This window comes from Pygocentrus nattereri, chromosome 15 (assembly GCF_015220715.1).
Source record: "Pygocentrus nattereri isolate fPygNat1 chromosome 15, fPygNat1.pri, whole genome shotgun sequence".
NCBI lineage: Eukaryota > Metazoa > Chordata > Actinopteri > Characiformes > Serrasalmidae > Pygocentrus > Pygocentrus nattereri.
The window spans coordinates 31,549,400-31,574,863 of NC_051225.1; the positions used below are offsets into that span (position 1 = coordinate 31,549,400).

The 25,464-nt window shown below is 39.5% G+C and overlaps 1 protein-coding gene across 50 annotated transcripts in view; it reads left to right on the plus strand.

Moving 5' to 3' along the window:
* adgrl2a (adhesion G protein-coupled receptor L2a) overlaps positions 1-25,464 on the plus strand; it is a 101,817-nt gene that overhangs the window by 30,852 nt on the left and 45,501 nt on the right. For all 50 annotated transcript variants that reach the window (XR_005131505.1, XM_037545231.1, XM_037545251.1 and 47 more), the window contains exons 3-4: positions 15,217-15,430; positions 21,975-22,084. Coding sequence is in view for 49 of the 50 variants with exons in the window: in XM_037545231.1 (XP_037401128.1) it covers positions 15,217-15,430; positions 21,975-22,084 (324 nt within the window). In the remaining variant the exon portion in view is untranslated. The remainder of the gene's footprint in view (positions 1-15,216; positions 15,431-21,974; positions 22,085-25,464) is intronic.

Genomic DNA, 25,464 nt, shown 5'->3' on the forward strand with positions numbered 1-25,464 from the left:
TGTGACTTGGAGCATTTCAGGTTAAGTGACAGTGTGAGGGCTCCAAAAATGAGACTGTGTCGATTCAGGCTCATTTAATGAAAACCCCTAATTGGATAAAGGCTTTAATGACACACAACAGGGTTAGAATGAGGACACTCATTTCCCGGATGAGAACAGAGTTTACTGTTTTAGTCATCTACCCATATGCCTCCTATCTACCCTGTCCTCTTTTCTTTCTTTTTTTTCTTTCCCCACGTCTGTCTTTTATGCTTTGTCTTGTCTTGTTCCCGCTCGGGCCGGTTTGTGGCCATTTAACAAGCATATCCCAAGCGATCTGCACAACAGTGCAGGATAGCAGCAGACCACACTGTCAGAAAGTCTATAGAGAGCAAGTAGATTTGTCTTATCTGCCTCCCGTTTCGCCACAGACAACATCCCAACAGAAGTGAGCCACGAAACCTTTATTGTTTTGTTTTGCTTTTCACATACCATGCAGGCTGACTGTAATGTGGCCATAAAAGGCCTGGTTGCCAGAATGTGTCCTCTGTGAGCGAATTTCATCTAAAAGATGTATTTTCCATACGATAAGAATCTTCATTCCTCCTTTGTTTTGACCTCCTGTTTTTTGCTTTTCTGTCTTGAAGAGATAGACCCAGCTATACTGCAGGTGGTGGATAGTTTAAGAAAATTTAAGATCTGATTGCTTCTCTTAGTTCAGGGCTTTTGGAAGAACTTTCCTTTGTGTAACACTGAGAGCCATGGTTGCGGGCCATTTCTAAGCAGAATGCTAGAAATAGTATGAATGTGTTGGCTTTTGGTCTGTGGCGGGGGGTGGTGAGCACTCTGAGAAAAAGAGACCGTGTATTAGAGGGTCAGAGGGTAACCAGAAGCAGTTTCCTGTTTGCCGCTTTAATATTGTGGAATTTTAAGGTGATTAGGGCATGCAGTTTTAGGGTCACGTTGGCCTCAGCATCATTTGCGGTGGATTCTGGGAAGCCCATGGATTTCTTCTGTCTTTGAAGTAGCCAGAAGCAGACTTTTTGATAATTACTCAGTTAAATTAGTGACTGAACTGTGATCAGGAAACGACAGATTTGGCCAGGCACCTTCAGCATCCAAAACTAATTGGCAATTCAAAAAAAAAAAAGAAGAAAAATGGTGAAATGTCATGTTATACAACTCGGCAGGAGTTCACATGGTTTGGCAGTTTGTAATTTTTTGCAGTCAGTCTTTGATTGTTTTGGAGTTATTTGCTGCCAGCAAGCAGACAGAGCAAGATTTTAAGAGCAACAATGCATAAAACCTTTTTTCCTTTTGCAATTTGCAAATTTGCAAGAGGTGCTGTTGTGGATGACACGGAGTTCATTTATAGTAATTTAATTTACTTCAGAATAATTAACATGTGACTTTAATGCTTTACAGGTCATTGCGGGTCACATAAATCCGTATAATTCACATACATTTATGTACAATAGTGTTAACAGTGCGTGTGGACGTTGAAGCCCAAAACAATGCTTATGTTTGCCAACATCCACCAGGGGGTGCTGTCATTGGTTTTACTTGGTGATAAAATTGCAAAGGTGAAACACCCTGCATAAGTTTTGAACCTTTCATTAAACCGATGTTCTGTGATTAAAGCCTAGTATGATTAGTCACTAGAAAATCAGTGCTGCTCCTCTGGCACAAACCAGCTCTCCTCTACCACACAGATATAGTCGTATGCAGAAATTAGCACACCTGGTGAAATGATTTATTTTGTTGATTTTAAAGAGAACATGTGAACACCCCCTCTACAGAGAACACACTTCTGTATATGTTACTGCACAAGTACTGTTTATTGTTACATAAAACAGGTTTTCCTACTGCTGTATCAGAGATTAAATCTGTGTCGAACTTGGATCAAGTGGTAATGATGCTGTTATAAATTCTAGCGTTTTAACTGGTAATACACACTGCACGTGTAGTACGTTACAAAGTGCAGGCTGTGTCACACCCACATAACAATTCTGGGCAATTTAGTTGCAAGTATGTAGTTGAAATGTTCCATTCTGATTTCTATAGTCTTCAATCAGAGGGTTCTTGACATGTCACCCAACTCATCAGGGTCTGTTTGTGGAATTGCAGCTGCTGTGCAGATCCTGAGATGTTCGTGTCATATACATGCACTGTTTTCCATTGCTTGTAATTTGACGTTTGTTAGAGTAACGTATCACGCTGTGACTTACAGATGTTGAGGCTTGAGGTTTAAATGTAGCAAGCTAGTGTTAATTAATTAGCCTCATGATTGTCTGTACTCAGCAGGGAAGCAAGCCTGCTAAACTCTGGGCCTTTTTGATATACCGTCATATCACTGAAGATGTTTGGAATCATTTCATGATGAATTGATCAGCAGAATTACTCCAGAGTTATTTGGGGGAAAAGTGCGTACTCATTGATTTCCATTCACAGTAAAGAATGTTTTTTTTCCTTCTGTAAATATACAGGGTTTTGTTGCAACAGCAACAATACATACGTATGCAGAGCATCATGTGCAAAACTGGCCGTCTTGGTCAAATTGCTTGTTTTGTTGATTTTCATGAAAATAAATTAACACATCCTCTACAGAGAACCCACTTCTGCACATTTTAATGGACAGTTATTATTTAAATAAGACATAAAAAAACAGTAGAAATTGTGCACTAAAATGCCATATTTAGATTTGTTCATGTAGAGGATGCATCAACCATTCAAATGGGTGATGATATGTATACATAGTAGATGAACAGCATTTCTAGCAGTTACTTATATTATGTTGTCTTTATATCAGCTGGGTAGGTTATATTAGTCTGAATTCATGCATATTAAGCCTGTTGACTTTCAGGTCAGGTCAGTGGCCTTGGTAGCATGCTTATTCTGTGCGGGACAGATGCAGTGGCGCCATTCCAGACCCAAAAAATTAAGCCCTTCCTCACGGCCCTTAACTACTTCCACTTGGAATAATCCGTGTTGTAGGGCTGCATAGTTTTCATTTTGAAATTGAGCAGCTTTACCTAATACCAGGTAAAGCCTTTCAGTTTACAGCTAATATTTAGCCCAAATTCCTTGTATCTCATGGAAGTAACACTAACAAAATCTTTCAGCACCCCGACATTCCAGAATTAATGTTCATTTGCCCATGCACTGTGGATTTGCCAAGTGGAAGGGAGCAGGGGAAGTGAGTAGGGGGTTATTTTTCTTTGGATTGGAATTGGCCCAGTGTGTCTCTGAACACAAGCAGGGAATCACAATGACCTCACGCTGTGAGTCAGTGGTTGACCCGGTGAGTCATTTCACCTCTCTGAGCTTGAGATTGTCCGAGTCAGACACAGCAAGACTGTAAGACTGCATTCTAACGTGAATGAGGTTGAAGTTTACACCCTGTGGGGTGGCGTACACTCAATATCCTCCATGATAACAGAATGTCAATCATTAATAGAAAGAGCTGAAGGAAGCTCTGAAATTTGTGCAAACACCTGTACTGCGCCACAATTCTTCATGGCTCTATTATAACTATGCCAAGTTTTTCCGCAGAGTTTCTGATCGTTCTGCATTTTTCAAAGCTTTCTTAGGCTTTATATGTCAAATAGAGTTCCAGGACGGCCTCACAGAAGCACCTTTGCTCATTTTAATTTTACAGCACTTTTCAATACAGCCTGTGCTATTTGGCATGCGCAGATGAAACAGAGGTAACTAGAAATGTGCAATGCCCTTGGTAGCTAAATATTCTGAGATTGCGTTTGCAGATTTAGTACTGGACTGAAAAAAAGACAACCACTGTGCTTTGGCCATATATGGAAAACATGCAAATGCACTACCAATGCATGTTTTACACAGGCTATTTTCAAACAGGCAACCCATATCCAACTGATTTGCATATCCGATTGGAATCTGATTGTTTTTATGAAGTCTGACAGCAACAAAAGAACACATGAAATTGGATTTCTGCAGTGGATGGTTTTGTACCATTCATATTGCATTTTTTTGGAGATCTGCTTTAGTCTTACCACTGAGATCAAGTGCTTTTTTTCTCTTTCCTTACTTGTGGTGTGACACACGTTTGACAAACCATGACACATGAAACGTGCTACAGCGTTGCTTTCACCTACGTCATTGCCATAGCAGTGAGTGTCGATATACCAAAAAAGCAATACGCTGCCAATATGATCACCAATATGATCACTTGTAAATAACAGCATAGAGGGTGTAGCCTTAAAGATCTACATTTGAAAAACAGATTCAGATTGTCTTCAAATGTTAGCACTTTACTTCTGCGTAATGCATTTCTCTCGCACACGTTTTTCAAATACAGACGAATGACCGGCCTAATAAGAGGAGAAAAGTCCAATGTTGGGGTCGTTTTTGGGTGAAGTATCTCTTTAATACTTTCAATTAAACTTCATTTTTACCGTAGAGCCCTCACAAGACCTTTGCAGAGGGGCCAAAAGCTCACCATGGCTTCTGTTGCTTAAATGATTGAGCTTGTTCGACTGTGTCGGCCCGAGCAAACAGCTTGCTGGTCAGGGAGTTTAAATGCCAGGTGGAGGTCGGCAAAGCAGTGTCTGAATAATGTGTCATCGAGGTATTGACACGAAAGGGCACATTGCTCTTAGTGAGGGAGAAGGTAGTCAGAGAGAGAGAGAGAGAGAGAATGGGAGAGAGACCAGCAACCCCTCGTTCTTATCTATAATGATGTATGAGGAATACTTCCCTATTGATTGGAGGAGCATGAAATGGTTTATTGGTTTATTGGTTCGCTGCAGATCCCTAAGCATTATAGGAGCCTTTGTTTTAGTCTGATGTCCTAGACCTGCTGCATGTCAGAAAAGAAGTGTTTTTGTAAAGAGTAGCTTTTGTTGTAAGAATCAGCTGTTTTGCAGTGCAAATGTGAATGAAGTTATATGGATTTGTTCAAAGAAAAGTAAGAAGGTGTAAAAATGAAGAAATTTTACATGTGCTCATGAAGCTTTAGAACGCTGAAAATGAAGTTGGAATATAATTTGCATGTAGAGTGCTCTAAGTGGTGAATAAATATTGAGGCAGATAACGTGCAAGAAATGACTATAAATCGATAATTACAGTGTATTATTTAGCATATTATTTAATAAAATAACAATTTTTAATGACAAGTCATTCCAAACTTTGCAGACACCCCTTATAATTAGTCATTTCAGCTACTTCAAAGTGCCCCCAATGCTGACACAGGCATTCAATCACACACACACACGCAACATTCAGCTGGAGTCCCTGCTGGTTATCTGTAATCAACTAGCAGTAGAAATAGGCTTAACTGAACAGTAACCTACCACACAGAGCCTTTCAAAGATATTAAGAAGCAGAAACACTGTGGCAAAGGTATAGAAATGTGTACCCATGAGGCTTTGCTTTGTATTATAAGAGAGTAGTAAAACTTAAAATATGGATTTTCAGTGTTTCTGCTTGTATCAGCATGCTGTTCAAGCCATATTTAATACCATAATTAGAGAGATTTTGCATTTTTTAATGCTGCTTCTAGATTTCATGCATGTGTCACTAAACCATTTATAATCATTTAGCTAACTTCAGATATCTTCATTTTTAAAGTAACTGGTGCTCCTGCTATGATAATGCTAAATTCAATTAGTACTTCTATGTGAATGTCAATTTAGAGTCAGTGCCAGGCTAACGGTGGTGTATGTTTCCCACACATGGCTTAAAACTGCTTAGATTAGCTGTATTTAAACACAGACTTTTGAAGCTTGCAGACTTTCAAATGACACCTTCAGTGAAGTCTGACAATATTATAGCAGTAGCCTATTAGCCTTTTAGCTGCCACACGAAAGTCCTGCCCTTGTGCAAAATATTCAAACTACTGGAAATAGTCTTTCTAATGACCTACAGATAACCGGGTTTATGATTTATATGATAAACAAATCACTAAGCTGATTGATTCATCAAACAAAAACCTTTATCGATTATTTTAAAATCAAATAATTTATTGCAATCGAGTAATCATGACCACCTTTATTGCCAGTAGAAAAAGGTGCTCTGGAGCTGCCACACATTAGCCGAAGGTTACTGCACCCAATGCCAAGCATCAGCTACAGTGGTATTGTGTTGTCTGGACTGTGATCCAGAACTAATCATCCAAGATCAGTGCCTGGCCTTCTAATGCTCTTGGGACTAAATGTAGGGCTGTAGCTGTCGATTATCTTGGTGATCAAGTGTTCCAATGATTATTCCTTGGATTAATCTAGTAATCAGATTAGAAATACTTTTGCTTTATTAAAGAGCAGTAATAAATTAACAGTAGAACATAAGACAAATCTCTTAAAATTGAGGAGCAATCAACATTTCTATTGCTTAAATTGCATAAAGTAATATTATCTGTCAAATCTCCATGATGTAGTGCCATATTACATTCTGAGTTTTGAAGAAAACATTTTTTGAAGTACAAGTAAATAAATTTCAAATTATGTTAAGTCTAAGGCACACAGAATAATAATAATACTAACAACAACAACAACAATAAGAATTTATTACATTATTATAATAGCTTATTAATGGGCCTGATTGTTATACAGTAATTTCATAAGACTGGCTGATGTATGTCTGTTTGCTGTGTTAAATGCTTGCCCTACAACTGCTGACCCGACTCACTGCAGTCAAACTGAACTGTATATATCTGTGGGTTGGTGTGTGTTAGGCACCTGATATTTTGCTTTCGCTATGAGGTGTGTGTGTGTGTGTGTGTGTGTGTGTGTGTGAGATTATCAACATAACAACCACAAAATTAACTGTAGCATTTATTTTCTTTGCTTATGTTCCTGAGCTAAGCTTACAGATCTAAACTAGTCATCATATACTAGCCTTCATCTCAACCAGCAGTCGTATTGATTTACTGTAAGTGCTAACATTAACGTTACCTTGTGTTGGATCCACTGGATGGACTCGATGCAAAGACTGGACACTTTTTGCTGAAATGCTAAAGTATTGACACAGTGCTGCGATAATACAGCCTTAAAAGAGTCACAATGTACAGAGTTTCCGTTGCGCTCAGCTTGAAATTGTTCCAAGCTTTCTGTTGGACTCTTTCTGTCATTTTTCCCTGCTTCTGTTCTTCCCTTGCTGTTTTCTCTCACTTTCTTCATTTTTCAAACCTGTGCCATCAAATCACGTCTTCATCATGTCACCTGTGTGAGCGCCGGTGCAACAGTAATCATCATCCTGGCGCAACACAGTGAGCTGTGTATAGATAAATGGATTAAACAAAGCTTCAATGCAAAAAGTTTGCCTTGGTGATTTGTAGTAATAGAGTTACTTGAGTTTCTCGAGGAATTGTTACAGCCCTGGCTGAATGCAATCAAAATGCTCACAGCAGTCTTCCAGCATCTAGTGTAAAGCCTTGCTAGGAGAGTAGAAGCCTATACTGCAGCACCGGGAGGTCAGACTCCCTGTTAACTCCCTAACTTTTGGACAATGACTTATCATCGCACAGACTTATTCATGTGTTTTAGCATCCCCTCTAAAACGTGCCCTCTGGGCTTTACAGATTGAGGCAGTGTGAGAAAGCTGTCAGCTGCCTGTAGAGGTGATGCTGTTTCAATAACATGTCATAAAAGACAAATTCATGACCTTGGAGTGGTGTATTGTGTTTAATTAGGCTTAAAGGTCATACATGTCCATGTGTAATTGTACGCTATCACATCACATCATGAAACCTGCAGGCCCTGGTTTTACGAAGAGTTCTAAGTTATGTCTTTACTTGTATTTATGTTTTTATTATTTTCAGAAATGTATTTGTGTATTTTTGCTTTGCACAACTTATTGTGGTTGGTGGTTTATTTGCTTTCTGCTAGTAATTCCACTCCACTTAAGGGTTTGGAATGTCCTGCCCTCAGAGTGATAAGGTTCTTCTGATACCAATGTAGATAGACAGTATTCCCATTATGTGAGTAATTTACACAGTAATTTGTCTTTGTGTGCTTGTGTGTATCTCCACTGGTACAGCATGAGGGAGGAGAGGTGGGGGCTGCTATGGCATGCAGATGCTATCTAAACAGTCTTTGACGGGCTAAAGCTAGACTTTAAAAGGACCCACCTCAGCAGCAAAAAGGCAGAAACAGTAGGGTATATTCTTATAATATCTATCCCGAGCTAAATGACGCAATGTCTTCTTTTTTTTTTTTCCTTTTCGGTACGCACCTGTATCAAAGATGCTCCTGATAGCCCACCCGCTGTTGCTATGGAAGAGAAAGATGTAAATGAACTGGGGCAGACCATGGTCATGAATACCAATGAATTTTGGAGCCAGGAACCACACGAGGCTCTGTCTGAGTATCAGACAGCATATGCCTTTTCCTGCCTATTGAACGTCACCAGTACGCTGCTTGTTTTCCTATCTCCTGTTTTATGGTGTCCATCAAGGCTCGCCCATGACAACAGACAAACGGGCAAAGGACAGGCAGTTTGCTGCGTTGGCCAGTTCATAAAACACTGTGTACTGTGCTCTTTCCAGAGAGGCCTGACTCTTGTTTATGGAGCTCAACATGCGTAAGAAAGTGAGGCTTAGCGTTTGATTGTTGCGACTTGTCTGGCTAATGAAGATTTGGCCTGTGGATGGCATAGATGTTTTCACCGACCAAAGCTGAGGGTCGTGTCCTCATGTTAGCTTAGTATGCTTCAGTGGAACATCCTACCACAGAACTTGAACCAGACTGAAACCTTCTCCCCAGTAGTGAATATTTGCATTGATATCCACAATATTTTCTTGTTCCTTTCTTCTTCCCCCTCTTGCGAAAACCTGACTTCTTAAGACAACATGCTATTGTAAAGGATATTGCAGGATTATGGAATCAGCTCTGTGGGGGGAAAGGTGACTCAGGGTGTCTTCGCCTTCCCTAGACTTCCGTAGCATTTAGTGCTAGTAGTGAACATAAAAAGACTAAAAACCCTGGAGGACTCAAGCTGCGTTTCCTGTTGCTTTGCGCTGATTCGGTATGCCACGCTTTCCTATTCCCTTCCAAAATCCCCTCAGCAAGCAACCTTGTCAACCGCGAGAGCAGAATAATAGCAGTCAACGCTAGCGATGCTAGCTCATTTACAAGCAGCTGTATGCCACTGTCAGGACAAAGCCCAATCCAAGCTGCAATAACTGGGCTTGACAATCGTCATGAGTGTCCTGGATCCTTTTTAGAGCTTCAATAGGAAAGAATGCAGTGTCAGGCTTAGATAATTTGGTGAAAACCTCCATATACTTGGCCATCCCAAGCGCACTGTCAGAGCAGTTTTGCAGCAGGGCTTAAAAACTTCAATTCTACATTTTTACAGAACCAATACAGGTTTTATTCTTTCTTTCTTTCTTTATTTTTTTTTGTCTCATATACCAAAAAGCACCTGCTGAGCAATGAAAAAATGCATAGTTCTAAGAAAAAATCCCTTGAGCAGTATTTTTTTTTTCCGCCTTGGCCGGGTACTTTCTCTATAAGTGCATATTTCTTTACTAGGTCATATGTTTGTCATATGGCACCTCAGCAGTTTTTGTGTGAGGGCGATTACAACAGGATGCTGCTACTGATGATGATGATCTTAATCACTCCCTGTATGTTCATTACCTCCACTTCAGTGATAGTCATATCCTGGCAGATGGTCACTTTCCAATTGATTTGCCTCGTTGAGGAGATTAAAATATTATTGCACCACAGAGACCGGGCTCCGTCCTCGTCAAATTAGCATTTTTGCCCGGCTACTGCTCTCTGAATGGGCCAATGTCACCCCAAAGGTGAAAAGTGAATTAGAGTAGAATCATGGGACCGTGGCCACTGAGGTGGAACTCGCTCTACAACCTCTACTTATTATGCCAAATATAGGCCTACTGCTGATTGTCAGCACACGTTTAGTTTGGGTTTTAAAGGGATCTTGTGTAAAAACAAGTTTTTCTAATGTCTACAGAGCTCACTCCTGTTGGAAAGTGTTTTCTGTTACTATGGTGGGATAGCAAAACCAGTATTTTAGCCCTTGCCCTAATCCTGTGTAATTAAAAACACAAGTATCACAGGTCTCGTTTTACAGTGCTGAATTACAGTGGCACAATAGCAGCCTGTATTTACACAAACATTTACATGGGGAACAGAGCACAGTGGAGTAAAGTGGGACCAAGAAGTCATTTGTGCATTTGAACCATGATTAAAAGGGTCTCCCCCTCTTAGAGTTGCATTGACCAGATTTGTGGAGTCGTGTACAGTGGTGCGACTGATAAAGGCGGCAACTGAAAGGCCACCATTGTGTGCCGGCGTGGGGCCTGCTTGCTGGAGTTCAGAGTTGGCTACCTATCTGCCTGAAAGGAATTGAAAAGTGACCCTTGTGGTGACTGACCAGAATGCCTGATAAGACTCTGTGTCAACAAGGCCAGGATGGGGCGGGGGGATGGCGAGATCACTCCGATTATGGTGGTGCTGTACAGGTTGCTATGGCGATGAAATCCAGCATTCTCTTTAATATATTATTTACCGCCTCTGATCCTCGCTCCCGTTATTTAATTAGAAGGAGAGTAAAGGGTCGGAGAGCGATTCACTTTCTAAAGGCCTGATTAACTTCTGGCAAGTGCGGCTTGCTTGCCTGCTATGTTTTAGTAGGTTGTAATGTCATTGGCAAGTTCCTGAAACCAGAGTGAGTGAATCACTGATTTAAAAATCAAAGCCTGAAAAAGCCGTGCAGAGTTAGAATGGAAGACTTACTCCAACTCAGGGGGAAAACAGATGAAATGAAGCATCGTGGACGTTGTAGCATAAAGGATGTTGGCTGTTCTCGAGGAGTCTTGCTCATATGGCCTGGAATGAGACAATCTAAGCGAGGTGTCAGCATGAATTTTGTTTTGATCAAACAAGGATTCAAACAGACGTACAGTGTTTCACACACATGGTTTGACCCAAGCACATTCAGATTGTGCTTCGCTTCAACACATTGTGGTACAAAGAGCAATTTATGCTTTGGTGCTCTCTTTTCATGTCATACAAGTGAAGGCCGAGTTTCAAGATTGGGTCCAGAGGTCCTTCATTAAAACTGTGCATTTTTGAGGCGAGCACATTTGCCTCATGTCATTGAGGTGTTAATGCATTTCTGAAGGCTCTATTTTTTCTTTTTACCCTCCCTCCAGACGGGATACAAAAATAAATAAATAAACAAGTGGGAAAAAAAGAGAAGGTCAAATTGTAAGGACTCTCGTCCTCATTTTGTTTCTCTGGCAACAGCAGATGCTCGAATTTGAATTGGAAGATAGTGGCAAATTTGTTTACCAAATAAATAAACACACAAATAAATCCACTGAGCAATCCAGGGTCTGGTTCTTGTTGGCTCCATGTAGAACATCACTGTCTGAGCTTCTGCCTTGTTCTCTCAAAAGATTATTTCATGCAGTTTAAATTGCTTGCAGTCCTCCAAACCAACTTGTTTTCTTCTTGAACTTGTCTTTGTTCCCATACGCCCTGCAGGGATGTTCTCTAGATTAGTGGTGGCAACAAGCGAAACATTCTGGATAGTTTTCTGAATTTACTGAAAACATACAAGTGAATGGTATTTTGGGGCAAGTACAGAAATGTGAGATAAATCCTAGGAATTAGAGTCGTGTGAAAAAGATTGATTTGTTGTATTACAACATTTGGTTATTTTGCTATTCTGCTTTTAGGTTACATTATTTTGAGTTGTTGTTTAGTGGAACTTGTGCAGCTCACTCAGCGTGTGGTAAGTTAGAAATGTTTAAGGTAACCGATTGTTTCTGAGTTTCACACGTTTCAGAAAAAGATAATTGCGAGGGTAAATCACAATGTCAAAACATGATGGATTGTGTCATAAAAATTTAGGACTGATCTCTGAAGAGCAATGGGGCCACCTCTACTACTCTAGCGAGAGTTTGGGGGATGCCAAAGATACAGTGCAGCAAATATATGGACCACAAAGTCATAAAAAAATGAGTGTAGTATAAGTCCAGTAATTCTATAGTGACACAGGCACTAAATAAATAGTTACAAGGAAAACCAAAATTGAACAGTTTTCCCACTATTCCAATTTGGTGTAAATCATCAAACCACGTCACATTAAGTAATAACAAATAGACCTTTTGTGATTTTTGTGATTTCTAAATGCACACATTTTTACTTTTTATGTTACAGAAAGGCAGGAATGACTTCTAAGTATACTTGGGATTCCCGTATCGATTAGTCAGTGGCTGTGTCTGTCCTGAAAGATCACCCGATGTCAGGCTGAGAAAGTAGTTCATCCGCAGGCGTAATCAATGGCCAGGCTTTTGGAAAGTTGTTTATGAAACAGGCCCCGACAGCATGATCTATGAACTGCTTTGGTGGCCATGTTGAGGCCCAGACAACGAGCACTTATTTCCATTTCATTTCCAGACACATGAACAGGAAGGGCATCATGTGTTATAACCCTGTCATCATAGGCCACAGAGAAATGGCAAAGTTACTCATTAATTTGGGGCTGTAAAAAAGTGGCTGTTCCCCTCCGTCCCACGCCCTCAACATGTTCTGGTTTCCTTTAAAGGGCTGAAATGAAAGAATAGAAGTGTGGGACGATAAAGCCCAATGCCATATGGCAGAACCGCAAAGTACTCTGAAATGTAAGTGTTTTAGCAGGGTTCTCCAGATGAAGTATATGGGTGGGTTTGGCAGGGAAAGCAAGATCGTGCTGATGCTTTTCCTGTGGAGTCCAAGGGCCACATACGTTCTACCAGTGCAAAGTAGGGCAGCGAAAGCTAATGCAGTCCAGTCAAATGGACACCACTGCAGTCTCATTGATTCGTGGATGATGGTCCACGCGACCTCTCTATCGAGTCCGATGAGTTCAGTCAAATGTAGGCTGCGAAGAAAAGGCAAATGTGTAATGATTTCAAGTGCTAAAGCAATCAACCAGAGGGATTACTACTCTATCTGATCAGGATAAAAGAAAACAGAGAAAGGAGAGAACCACTTTGCTGTGAATCCGAGTGTACAGTGCATTGAAATTTAAAGTTAACATTGATTGTTTGGGTAGAGGGTTTTTTTTTCTGCCTCAGGAGAGCCGCTGACTCTAATTTTAGTTTTGAACTGGAAATGTACCAACACCAACATTTGTTCTGCGTGTCAGGTCTCTTTCTGGATCATAGTGTTTTGGCAAGGCAATACCTCTAATGAATTTTGCTTCTCCCAGAAGCATCCTGCAGAACTCCTACAAAAATGATAGCAGTGTGACAGCTTTGATGCAAGGTGAATACCCATCATCCCTCAACTCTTTTCCTGTGTCTTAATGTGTAATGGTCACACGAGGAATGCCCAAAGTCAAAAAGAGAGAACACAACAACAGTACAAATTCTCCCCCTCGCCTGATTGTTGACTCAGTCATCCAGAAACTCATTTCGATTGAGCGGACTTTTTAAAGTCATTTGAACCCATTTTGCTGTCAGTGTACTTTGATACAGCTGAAAACATCCCGACGTGTCAAAAAATCTGTGCAGGAAATGGCTTGATAAAAAGCGCTCTAGAGCCACAGTCGCTTTTTTCACTGTATAATTAGAGAACGTCACAGCAGTGACTTCTGAATAGGCAAAGTGAATGTCACGACCATTTTCCTGTTCATTTGGAAGGAGGAATTAAAAGAAATATTTCGAGCTGATAGGTGCTGTAAATGCTGTTTAATCAAATATCTAACCATGTGGCAAATCAAGTGCATGCATGCAACTGATTTAGACTGAATTTTCCCCTTAATCTAGTGGGGCATGTTTTTATAATGTGCGTGTCTGTAAGAAGAATAGATATTCCAAATTTTCAGTGGTACACACAAATGAAGGGGCCAATATTTTGGAGTGGCTTTGACTTTAACCCAAATGTTAAAGTCTATAAAATTATTTAATACATTAGAAACGGTAGCATGATTCTTATGGTAGAGCATACTGATGGACAACAGCACTACTGAATTTACAGGGCTCAGTAGAAACAGAATTTGTGTTAGCTGCAGATCCATGGGTACAATCCATGTTGATTCTAACTACCAGACACCAGCTGGCCTTGATGATGAAACCAGTCACCTGTCATGAACTTCAGTAGCAACATGAATATTTTGCAAAAATGTGAGGATACTGGATTAGCACATTTCCTCGTCATTCATTTGCAGTCTCGTCCTCATGTGCCTTTTTTATCATCGCCAAAGTTTTGATCTCAGCTTCAGCACAGCATGCCCCCGACCACTCACACGGACACGCCCAGATTTCTGAGCATGGTTCCACTGAATACTTGTGTTCAGGATATACTGAAAGCATCAGTGGGATTGCTGAAGCTAAATGCTCAGTTAATACCTGCATTCTCGTCGTGGGGTTACTTCCCTTGTGCTGTGCAATTAGTGAGCTTCTTTGTTTTAGGTGAAATTTCAAATAGAGAGAGTATTTTCAAGATAAAGACCTCTGTTGATCAAAAATAGGCCCCTTCTTGTTTGACATTAGAGTGCTGGAAGAAAAATGCCTGCTGAATGATTTGTTGAGAGTAGTTTGGTTCACCCCCTAAGCACTGCTATTTGGCACTGCTCACATTTGCAGAACACAAAGCAAAAGTATTGATTTTTTTTTTTCCCCCCCGCTCAACCAACCTCCCTTTCTTTCACCCTTTTTTCTCTTCAGCTGTGCACATGTCCACTCTCGTATTGCCAAAGCCATAAAATGGATAGAATTACCCATTTCTGTTGTTGATGCTTGTTTGGCTGTTTCTTTTTAAAACCTCCAAAATACTGCAAACACTCTAATACATTAGCTTTCCTCTCAGGTCTAATTTTATATTTCAGATCTTATCAAAAGAATGCGTTTGGAATTATTTTGCGTTATCGTAATGAACGTCTTTGATAGCATTTAGTTCTCTGGCGTACAAGACACTTCAGCAGACATATTTATTAATTGCCATAGATATTAAATATTGATTTGTTTTCTTTCTCCCCCCAAAGGTTTTTTTTATATTATTTTTCTTTTTTTTAGTTTAAAACAAACACTCTTATACCTCACGTAGCCCTGAACGTCTCATTCGTCTCTGTGTCAGTTTGGCAGCCTTTGAAATAATGTCCAGTGTGTTTTGCCCCGAATTTCTCGGTGATGCTTCTTGTCAGAGTAGTTGTATTTCTGTCTTTGATTTCTTCTCTCTCTCCCTCTTTAACACACTCTCTGTCTCGTTCTCTCTCTCTCTCTGTCTCTCTCTTCCCCTTTCCCCCCAGGGTTCAGTCGGGCAGCGTTGCCGTTTGGTCTGGTCAGGCGGGAGCTGTCATGTGAAGGTTACCCCATTGACCTGCGCTGTCCAGGAAGTGATGTCATCATGATCGAGAGTGCTAATTACGGGCGGACGGATGACAAGATCTGTGATGCCGACCCCTTCCAGATGGAAAACATCAACTGCTACCTCCCTGACGCATACAAGATAATGTCCCAAAGGTGGGTTGAGTGCAGACACCCTTCATTGGAGTGGACATCATCTACAAGCTCACTCGCAGTGCTGTATCATCACATGCTTGCACTACTGCCTATAGGTGAAGAGCGGTGTCACTTCGTGCTTAGACAAGCTACTGAATATAAAAGAAAAGTGACCAAAAGTAATGCAGCTTGATTCACAGGCTGACAGGATATTCACATGAGTAAAGTTACGTGAACACAGTTATTTAAAGAAAGTAAACTGGCTATTTCATTCATGCAGAAATGGTGTATACATTTAAATGACCTAAATTCAGTGCATGGCTTTTTAAAATGTGTTCACTAGAAATATTTAAATAGCAATACATTTTCCACTGAGAAATTAGTCCTAGAAATTGTTTAAGTTGAATGAATTTTCCACCGTACTGTACCGTATTTCCAAGTGAAATGCACAGTTAGTGAGGGTCACTGGTGCACAGTAATCCTAACTTAGATGTTTTCAGTGTGAAAAACTACTATGACACATTGGATAAAAGGGTCCATTTTGATTTCAGGTTGACTTAAATCTTCAGAAATGTTGATCACATATCCAATAACATATATAAAAATAATAATATCCAATAATATATGAATAATATCCAACCTAATAGTACTGATAACTAACTATAGGAAGCTTGCACTCTAAAGCCTGGTAATAATAATATTTGAAAGATGAAAAAGCAAAACTCCTCATTTAAGCTGTGTAGAACTTTTGCAATTTACTACATGTTGAAATTAATTTAAAATGATTTCCTTTGGTAAGCATTAAATAAATCTGGGCTCCTAGGAAAACATGACTAAACCAGTAGCTCACGTGTGACTCAGTGCTGATGAGATTTTAATATTAATATGATCGCTCTTTTCTTGCCTTCTATAAGCTGTGTCTTTTCTCTTGTGAAATCAAGCTATCAGGTTCTGTGGTATTGAGAGGAATGCCCTTAGTGGCAACACAGAGAGCATCGCCACCCTTTAAATATCTTGATGTTAATTTCAAAGTGCCCTTAAAAACTACACAAAATCTCGTTTTTTTTTTTTCGTGTATCCGCTTGCCAGCTGAGTGACTAGCTTACATCTGGAGCCTTGCAATTTCGCTTTTCTTGCATTGCGCTGGCAAACAGGAAGTTATGTGTGAGACGGCCTTTGATGTGTTTTGTAGGTCTAGGCAGCGCGGGTTGTTTGTATTTCCGCTCAGCTTATTATACGTGTGCCATGATTTGTATGAAAATAGGCCTGAAACTGCAGCGGCTCAATTAGGCCCTTCAGCTGCAGGCAATTAGCCGTCTCAAGTGGGTGCTAATCTACACGGGAAACTTTTCAAAGGGATATGCCTCCTTAGGTTTGCGCAAGCCCAGATGTGAAATTGCATTGTTTGGCACTTTTCATGTTGTTATTTCTTTTGGCCGAGTAATGAATCACCACCAACATCATAATCATTCATCATGACGGTTGATTAGTGTACGTTAATAATAGATGCAGGCTAATTTTTAGCGCCTGATGCTTCGGTTCTGTGTGGATGAAACTGGGAGCAGTGTGGGATGAACTGCGTCTAGGGATGGTTTTAATGGCCAGGCTCAGATTTAAGTGACCAGAGTAAACAAAGAGATTGATTACCAAATATAGTACCAGCACCTGTAAGATCTTAATGCTGCAAGGTTCGTGATTTAGCAGTGAAAGTTGGTTGACTTGAGGGCGAGAAATCAAAATGTAAAGTTCAGATTTCATATGAGGCAAGCACAAATGAGCTCATCAGAAGTTATAATTTGGTAGTATTTCTGAGGTGAAAAAAGCTGACGGCATTGCTTTGGAAATAAATGAAAGAAGCGCAACTGTCCTTGAATTCTTCACATTATATCTTGTTCATTGTCCCTCATCACGCTCTGTGTTAATTATGCTGTTTAGAGGAATAAGCTTAGTGATAGCAGGGATGCCTGCAAGGGGAAGACATGCTGTATTTGTATTAGTGACAGAAATGCTTGCATGGCTCTTTAAAGGCCCCTGCATTTGCCGCCTGATGGCACACAGCCTATTGCTGCTTCTGGCCACATATGCCTTTTGTGAGTATTTAAACTTCTACCGATTAAGGTTTCCTATGTCCCTCTGAATGCAGCCAAGAGCCGCACTTGTTTTTGAAATCAAGAGGCACTCCCAGGTGCTTCCTTGATTTCTAATCAGTAGAAATGGTGGGGTACTGCAGGGAAAGAGTGAGGCTCTGACTCGATCGAGCCACTGTAAACTGTTTGCGTAGGCACAGCAGAGTAATAAAACGAAAGCGCTTGTTTCTTCAATCAAGCACATCATTGCCATTGATATTATAACATTTGTTTGCTACTGTGATTTTTATTCACAGTAACCATTTCCCCGTCGCTTAGCGATATCGTTTAACATGTTTATGCAGGTTTGATGGGATTTGACTACTTGAATCATAGTTTATATAGTACTCCTAGCGTGTGTCAGGAAGAACATGATGTTTAGTTGTTTTGTTTTGGTTCAGTGTAATTATCACAGGCATATGATAATAATTAGACATCGCAGGTTTAATGACAACTTTGATTTGTTGCCTTCTGTAGTATGAACGGTTTCATCCAACAAGCGGTTATTATCGTGGACACGCTATTTCTAAGCACATCTCACCAAAGGAGCAGAGTTGGAATTATTGTGGGAATTGAACAGCAGCCTTTGCCTTGGCCATCTTTTCCCTTCCTTTCTTTTAGTCCCCTTTTAGAAGTTTACAGAGAACTATTAACGGACATGATGTTCAGTTGCATGAGATGCTACTATATGAGATGTTTGATATTCTTCAGCTCTTAATCACATTCAGTGTCGCACTGGGTTTTGATTCAAAGCAATTATCTTGGTCGTCAGTGTTGTGCTACCCGTAAACAGCACTTGAGCACCCAGCTGCAGCCTGCAAGGCAAGCTAATGCTCGAGTGCATTTTGACAATGTTCCTTTTTTATCGCTCATTGAACAGTTACACAACTCTCCACTTTGTGCCGTAGCATATTTTATACATAACATTTTATGCGTATGTAATATTAACAGTACTATTTTTCTATCATTAGTGCTACATAAAATTATGGTAAATGCAGTTTTCTGAGCCGTATGCATAAAATAATTAACTGCAGAACTGCATAACTGCAACATATGAAGGTCAGGAATTTGCCACTTGAATGTCTGTTACAGGCCTTAAATGCTTCAAATGTTGGTGTTTAAGCAGAGCTGGTTTAAGTGATATTATACCCTATGTAGGAAAGAGAACACCATCACTAGCGAGATGCTAACATTAAACATTAAAACTTCCATAAAAGAGCTAGCAGTTGTACTCGGGCTACTTGTGAAGTATATTTTTAGTGTAAAACACTGCTGTATAGTGGTGTGCAACTGTAGGAAGTCTATGAAACGAGTAGCTCACAGCAGCATTAACGGTCCCTCAAAATGGCATGAAAAATGACTTGATTCTTTAAGAGTTGAATTTGTAGATATTCGGCAGAGCCTAATGGACACACGATTCTGTTCATTTTTTGCTGCATATTGTTTTATTTATATATGAAATATTCTCATAGGCTTCTTTGAAAGGCTCTGTTCAGCCTTTTTTATTGTCTGACCTTTAAAAACAAATGTAAAATATTGTCAAAATAATGACCAGATTACTCAATTACCGCTACTGCGAGTAACCAAATGTGAAATTTGTATCATTTGTGCCTAGAGGACCCTTGTAAGAGCAGTCAAATTTAAGAGCAAATGAAATTTTGACCTATCTGTTGACACTATTCACTTCTATAAACTATAAACTGAAGTGCTGAAACAAAAAGCTCACCTACAGTGAAATGAACCTGAGCTGAGCATAAACATTCAGTGCACATTTCCACAATACTTAAATGCTTAACTTTGAGTACATCAGAGAAGTCCCAGTGACGAGAGGTGTGTATGTTAGACGTGTCATCTGTAAGACAGTCTCATTTTCTCTGTAAACACCTTTGCTGTCAGGCAAGGGTCTATTTTGGAGGGAGATTTCATCAACTCGCTGCTGCGCTCTCAAGCTGCTCAGGCAGAGCTGATGCTTAGCTCTCCTTAAAGGTCAAATATGGGAGGATTAGCTCCTGAATATCTTAGGGTGATTCATGAAATAGACGTGTTCTTGCTTCAGTAGGTAGGAGGTGTCAAGTTCCTATAACTGGATGGTGTTCTTATTTTTTCCCCTACATTTTAGATTTTTTTTTACGTTATATTTTGCATCATATGGACAGCAGTTCTAACTTGAGGTCTTTTGCTCTATGAATATGGTTCAATTTAAATGCAGATAAGCAGATAAACATTTTTGCTGGGGATGCTTTGTTTTCTGCATAGTGCGTGACATTTATTTCCTCTTTTTTAAAGTATGCGGTATATTACATTATGGAGATATTACAGCAAAAGAAATGTCCTTGTAAAACTTCGTTATAATCCTTTGCAGTGTTATTTCAGCAACACACTACAAGCCATATGTCAACCTTCCCCTTTGGTGGCAGTCTTAGAACATGAACAGTTACCTATATTTTATTCGCATATTAAATTATGCAAATGCAAAGACAGTGTGACTGAATGAAATATAGGGCACACAATTCACTACGAGTGCCTTTAATAGAGCCACAAATAAAAAAGAGCCAATTGGCACATTATTTCAAGCACTAGAAAGGTGCACGTTATGATTTTAAGGCTGTACTTCATTTATATGAGCAAACATGTTGATATTCAAGTCTGTGATTACATGTGCAGGCCTTTAATGAAGTAAAAAACTAGTGTACGAGTGACGGTTTTCCCTGGTTGACTCCTCACACGGTCCTCGTCCTCCATCGTGACGGTCAGGAATGCACAGCTGTGGCTCTAGTTGTACATGAACAACACTGTGCACATAAGAGCTTCCCCACATTATCCTGCCTTGGAAGGGAGGAGAGAATCTTCTCCCTCTGTATATTAAAACAGAGCAAATAAGACAAATTAATTGTCACCGCTAGTTGCTGAGGTAAAGAGAAATAAGCGCAGAGAAAAATGTTGCCCTCAGGCCAGGTCAGAGGAAAAAAAATGCCAGCAGGCTAATTCAGCCACCCGTTGCTATTTTGTGCGGAAGTGTCCTTTTTGTTTTATCACAGCTTCTGAGGACCTTTGTTTTCATGGGCATGTTGGGATTTGGGAATCAATTTGCCTCGTAGGAAGTACATTGGAATTTTTTTTTGTAAACTGTAGTTCACTTTCGGCACAGTTCTCTCTCTCTCTCTCTCTCTCTCTCTCTCTCTCTCTCTCTCTCTCTCTCTCTCTCTCTCGCCCGCTCTCTCTGCGCGAAAGCAAAAAACGCACACACAGGAAAGAAGGGCAGAAAATTCACCGATGTACTGCAGATAGATTTTCAGCGATCAATTGAAATAGTAGGCACTTGCCCACGGACAGAGTTATTGATTAAAGGCTACAGACGACAGATAAAATGCTAAGTCTCATCAGGGGGATGAACTGCCCAATGTGGTGGCGTAAATATGGCTGTTGGTTTGCGGCCACGATAACCGTCTATGACATCAGGGGGGCCGAAGTGAGAGGATGTCAGGATTGCTCAAGATTTATTCACTCACTGGAGCGTATTGGCTGGGCCAGAATGATAGCAAATAGAGTGGGAGGAGGCAGGAGTCAGAGCTCAGAAAGAGCACAAAAAATGTTTGCTGTTAGGTTGAAAAGCTAAACTTAAAAAAAAAAAAAAACAACAACAACAAAAGGTAAAATAAATAAATAAGAAAAACCCCGACAAACATGCACAGGAAGACAAATGCTGAGCACACAGCATGGTTCTTTGTGTATCAGATTAATATTCAAGGAAGGGATCTACATTTAAAACCACACATGCTATGATTAATCAGTCAGCAACATTTACATTGTAAGTAAGCAGCTCTGATGAATATCCATAATTAGAATACATAATTTTTTTTTGTTTGTTTTTTTTTTTTCCTGTAATTTTTTTTTTGGTGTAAGCCAAAAGCAAACTGATCGACCCTGGACAAGCACACAATCCATTACAGCCCCTGACATATAGTGAAAAATTCAGCAGAGTGAAATGGCATATAAGGAGACTGAATTCATCATGGGCCCAATCAGCATAGCCCCAAGGATGTATACATAAGATCCTTATAACTCATGTGCTGGCGGGTATGAACACCCATAGATTAGGTTGTTTATCTTTGTCGGGAGTGTCAAAAGGGATGCTGTGGCATCCGTGCACTGCGCTAATTTTCATCCCCTCTCATCTCATCCTGAGCAAAAAGTCATTCTTTCAGAATCAGCTGGCCTTTTACTCAAACGCCACTGTTTGTTTCATATTGATCTGCGCAACAACCAGGGCAATTGCATTATTGACAGCTGACAGTCGCAAAGGTGTGCACAGCAGACTCTCAGGATGATCGTGTATGATTTTTTTTGTCTTATTTCTCTTTGTAATTCACTCGCATTCTCACTCTCTTTCTCTCTCTCTCTCACTCTTTCTCTTCCCTCCCTCTGTCTCCTGCCCCTAGGTGCAATAATCGAACCCAGTGCATTGTCATTACTGGATCGGATGTCTTCCCTGACCCTTGCCCAGGAACTTACAAATACCTTGAGGTCCAGTATGAGTGTGTCCCCTATAGTAAGTATGAGCCATCATTTCGATTATGTAACGATTACACCTTGTTTTGTTTTGTTTTTTTTCCCATGTTATTCATTTTCACTTTCTCTGAGGATCCACAGAAGTTAAGAAAAAGTCTTTAGAAAGTGTGTCTGCCAAACTTACTTCACAAGGGAGCAGCACTTCAGTTTTGTCAGTGCCTACTCTGTCATCTTTTGTGTTTGCCATCTTTGTCATTATTTTTTTGGGGAGCCTCTCTGCTTTAAAAAAATTCTCATTTTTGTTGCTTTTGTAAAACCTTTCTGTACGGGTCCTCTTTTAAAATGACCTTACAGACATTGTGCATGTCTGTCATTGTCTGGTCCTTTTGTAAGTCTCTTTAATTTGCTAGGTGTCAGAAGTGCTCCTCATTAGGCAGATGAGCTTTATTTAGTGGTTTAGCATTGAGCATGCTTATGAATCGAAAAATTAATTACCTTAATACATGGCGCATGAAAGCAAAGGAATGTCATCATTAGACCCTCGTTCTCTGCATAGCGTGGAACAGGGTCAGACAAAAGCATCTGGGGGTTGTTGATGGATTTTAAAATATATTAAAACGCCTGGCAAAGATATGCAGTCTGAGAAGCAAATCTGATGCATCAGTTATAGCCAAACATCTTACCTTCCAGTAGCACCTCAACCGTAGCGATGTATGTAATCTGGCTACAGAGAAAGACAAATGACACAGAAGTATAAGATGAACAGAAACAATTTCATTCTATTTTAGGCTTTTCCATTACATTACAAGTATAGATTGTTTTGCTCCATTAGGCAATTAGATAGTTATATTATTCTCCAGTTGACTTGTCTCATCTACCATGAGAATATCTCTGTTCGGTTAAAGACATTACTGTCCGTTGAAGATATTACCCACCTAGAGAACCCTAGTGAGAAGTGCAAAAGCCATCTAAAAAATACATCAAAGTTTGACAGTAAACCCCATTTCTCTAAGCTGTTTTTCCAACTTTCATAACTTTGTCCTAATAATAGTTAGACAGAATAAACAGATTTAGCAAACAAGCCAATAAAACAGGATTTATGTCATTTATTAACCCAACTTCTAAGTTAACTGAGCAAATTCCAGGTAGTGCTGTTTTGAATGGTATGGACTATCAGAGGCTGATTTTATTTCATTACTATATTTTTTGATCGTTTTTCATTCTCGTTATATGCAGAATTAATTAACCATTTTCAGCATCCAGACTACTGTTTTCTAACTCTTCTGTTGAAATATAAGTCACAGATGACTCTTTCTCTTTTTAACACCTGCTTTGATGTTATCCTTTCCAGATTATTCTTCTGGCTGTCCACAACATCGTCCACTTATTCAAACTGAACACCTTTTGTTTTACTTTTTAGGAAGTTGGAGTTCTCCTGTTTCTTAAATACGATGCTGTATAATGAATTTACTTCCTTCCTGTGTTGAGAAAATGACATTACCTCAAAATGCAAAAAGAATTAGAAATGCTGGTTATGAAAATGGTGTTAAAGACCAAACCAGGAATCCCTTTTAATGCTGCTCTAACGGATGCTTTGAGACATTAACAGTCTAAAAAACACATGCACAAAAAAAATAAACTCTGCATCAGTGACCACTAAAGTGTTTCTTAAATGAATTCCTGATTGTGTCTTTAATGCTCACACACGTCATGTGTACTCAACTTATTCATATAGCCTTACGTGAGCAACACATACTCAGCCCGGGAAGTCTGTAATTAAAAATGAGTGAAATGTTGGGAAGCACTGGAGGGAGGATCAGTGGTTCACTCTAAATCTGAGATGTGTTGCTTTAACACAGAAGAACTTAAAACATCCACATAACAGTTGATATCTCAGTTTGTACTCAGTGCTACATCAAAACTGTGCCCGGAGAAATGGAAACTGATTTAACTGAGATATTAACTAAACAGTTCAGTGTTAAATAGAAACAAGGATGTTTACTGTATAGCATCTGTTGAAGCTTATATTTAATTGCCTGAATTGTTTTTTTTTATAAGACAATTATTAATTAACTCCATAGTGAACCTTTTTAATTGAATTTATTTTGGTTTTGTAAGGTCTCTGTCTTCACTGGAAGTGTTTCCTAAGAACTCAGTGTGTTTTAAACATTAGCAATCTTGTATTATTACTGCAAACTGAAGTAATAACTCAGTCTTTAGCTCTTCAGCTATAGTTTTATTAAAGAGCTATATTAGTGGAGAATACAGTACAGGCTTTTTGGTTACACTTTACTGTAGGGCACCATTCATTAGGGTGCTTGACTCCTACATATGCTCATCATGACAGTTGACAAACATTTATAAAGGCTTATTTTGGTAGTAGTTTGTTTTGCTTGTTTACTATAGATGCATTGCCTTTAATTTACATTTATCTGAATATCTATTAAGTGCAACTGAATTTGAAGTTTGAGTGATGGATTCTGTTAAATCTAAACCTGATCTCAAGTTCAACACAAAACGTACACATACTCCTATTAACACTTGGTTGATAATAAACTAAGCATCACTAGAAAGTTTGTTAATCATGGAAGTATCTATAGGAGACCCTCAAAATAAAGTGTGACTCTTATTCCAATAAGAATCATTGATCATAAAGGCTGTCATGATGCTTTTTTGAGTGAAATGGCGTAGCCCATTATAACAAATGACTTCATAGCTTTGTGTATATCACAGTGACATAATCCTGATGATGTCACAGCTCAAGTCTTATAAATTGTAAATGAAACTCATTTTACCTATTTGGTCACAAAAAATGACTTTAGTTCAGCTGCCTGATGCTCCAAGGTATGTTGTCATCATTGTCATATTGTCATTTCACCCCAAAAGGTGTCATGACACAAGCTAATTTTAGATAAAAAGAAAAGTCACTCACCCGATCTAGATGTTAGGTCAACTTGGCAAATGCAATCTTTGTAACAAATAACTCTTATTGGAATAAACGTTAATGTTTATGTAGGTCTATTATGATTGCTATGAAAGGCTTATGTATGTGTCATGTAGCATTATTAACACTGTGCTGCAGTAAATTGTTTGACTTTTTTAAAATTTGGCAAAAATAAACAAAGCTCACCGAGTCACCATTACACTAGATACTAGAGATGTAACAATGCATCATGTTATTGTGCTACTGTGGTGAGACAGTGTGCATTTTGGAAATGGGACTTTCTATTCTATTTCTCTTTTCATGCCATCTCAAGCAACTGCACTGTATGAATGCACCAAAGTTTGCAGATTCTTAGCACCAGTGGTGTCATTAGGAAGTTGTGCAACATCATGATTACAGCCATCATTTCTTTCTTACTTCAGATTGTGTTCCAAAAGTTGTTGGAATACAGTTTTAGGAATGAAACTGAATCGTGA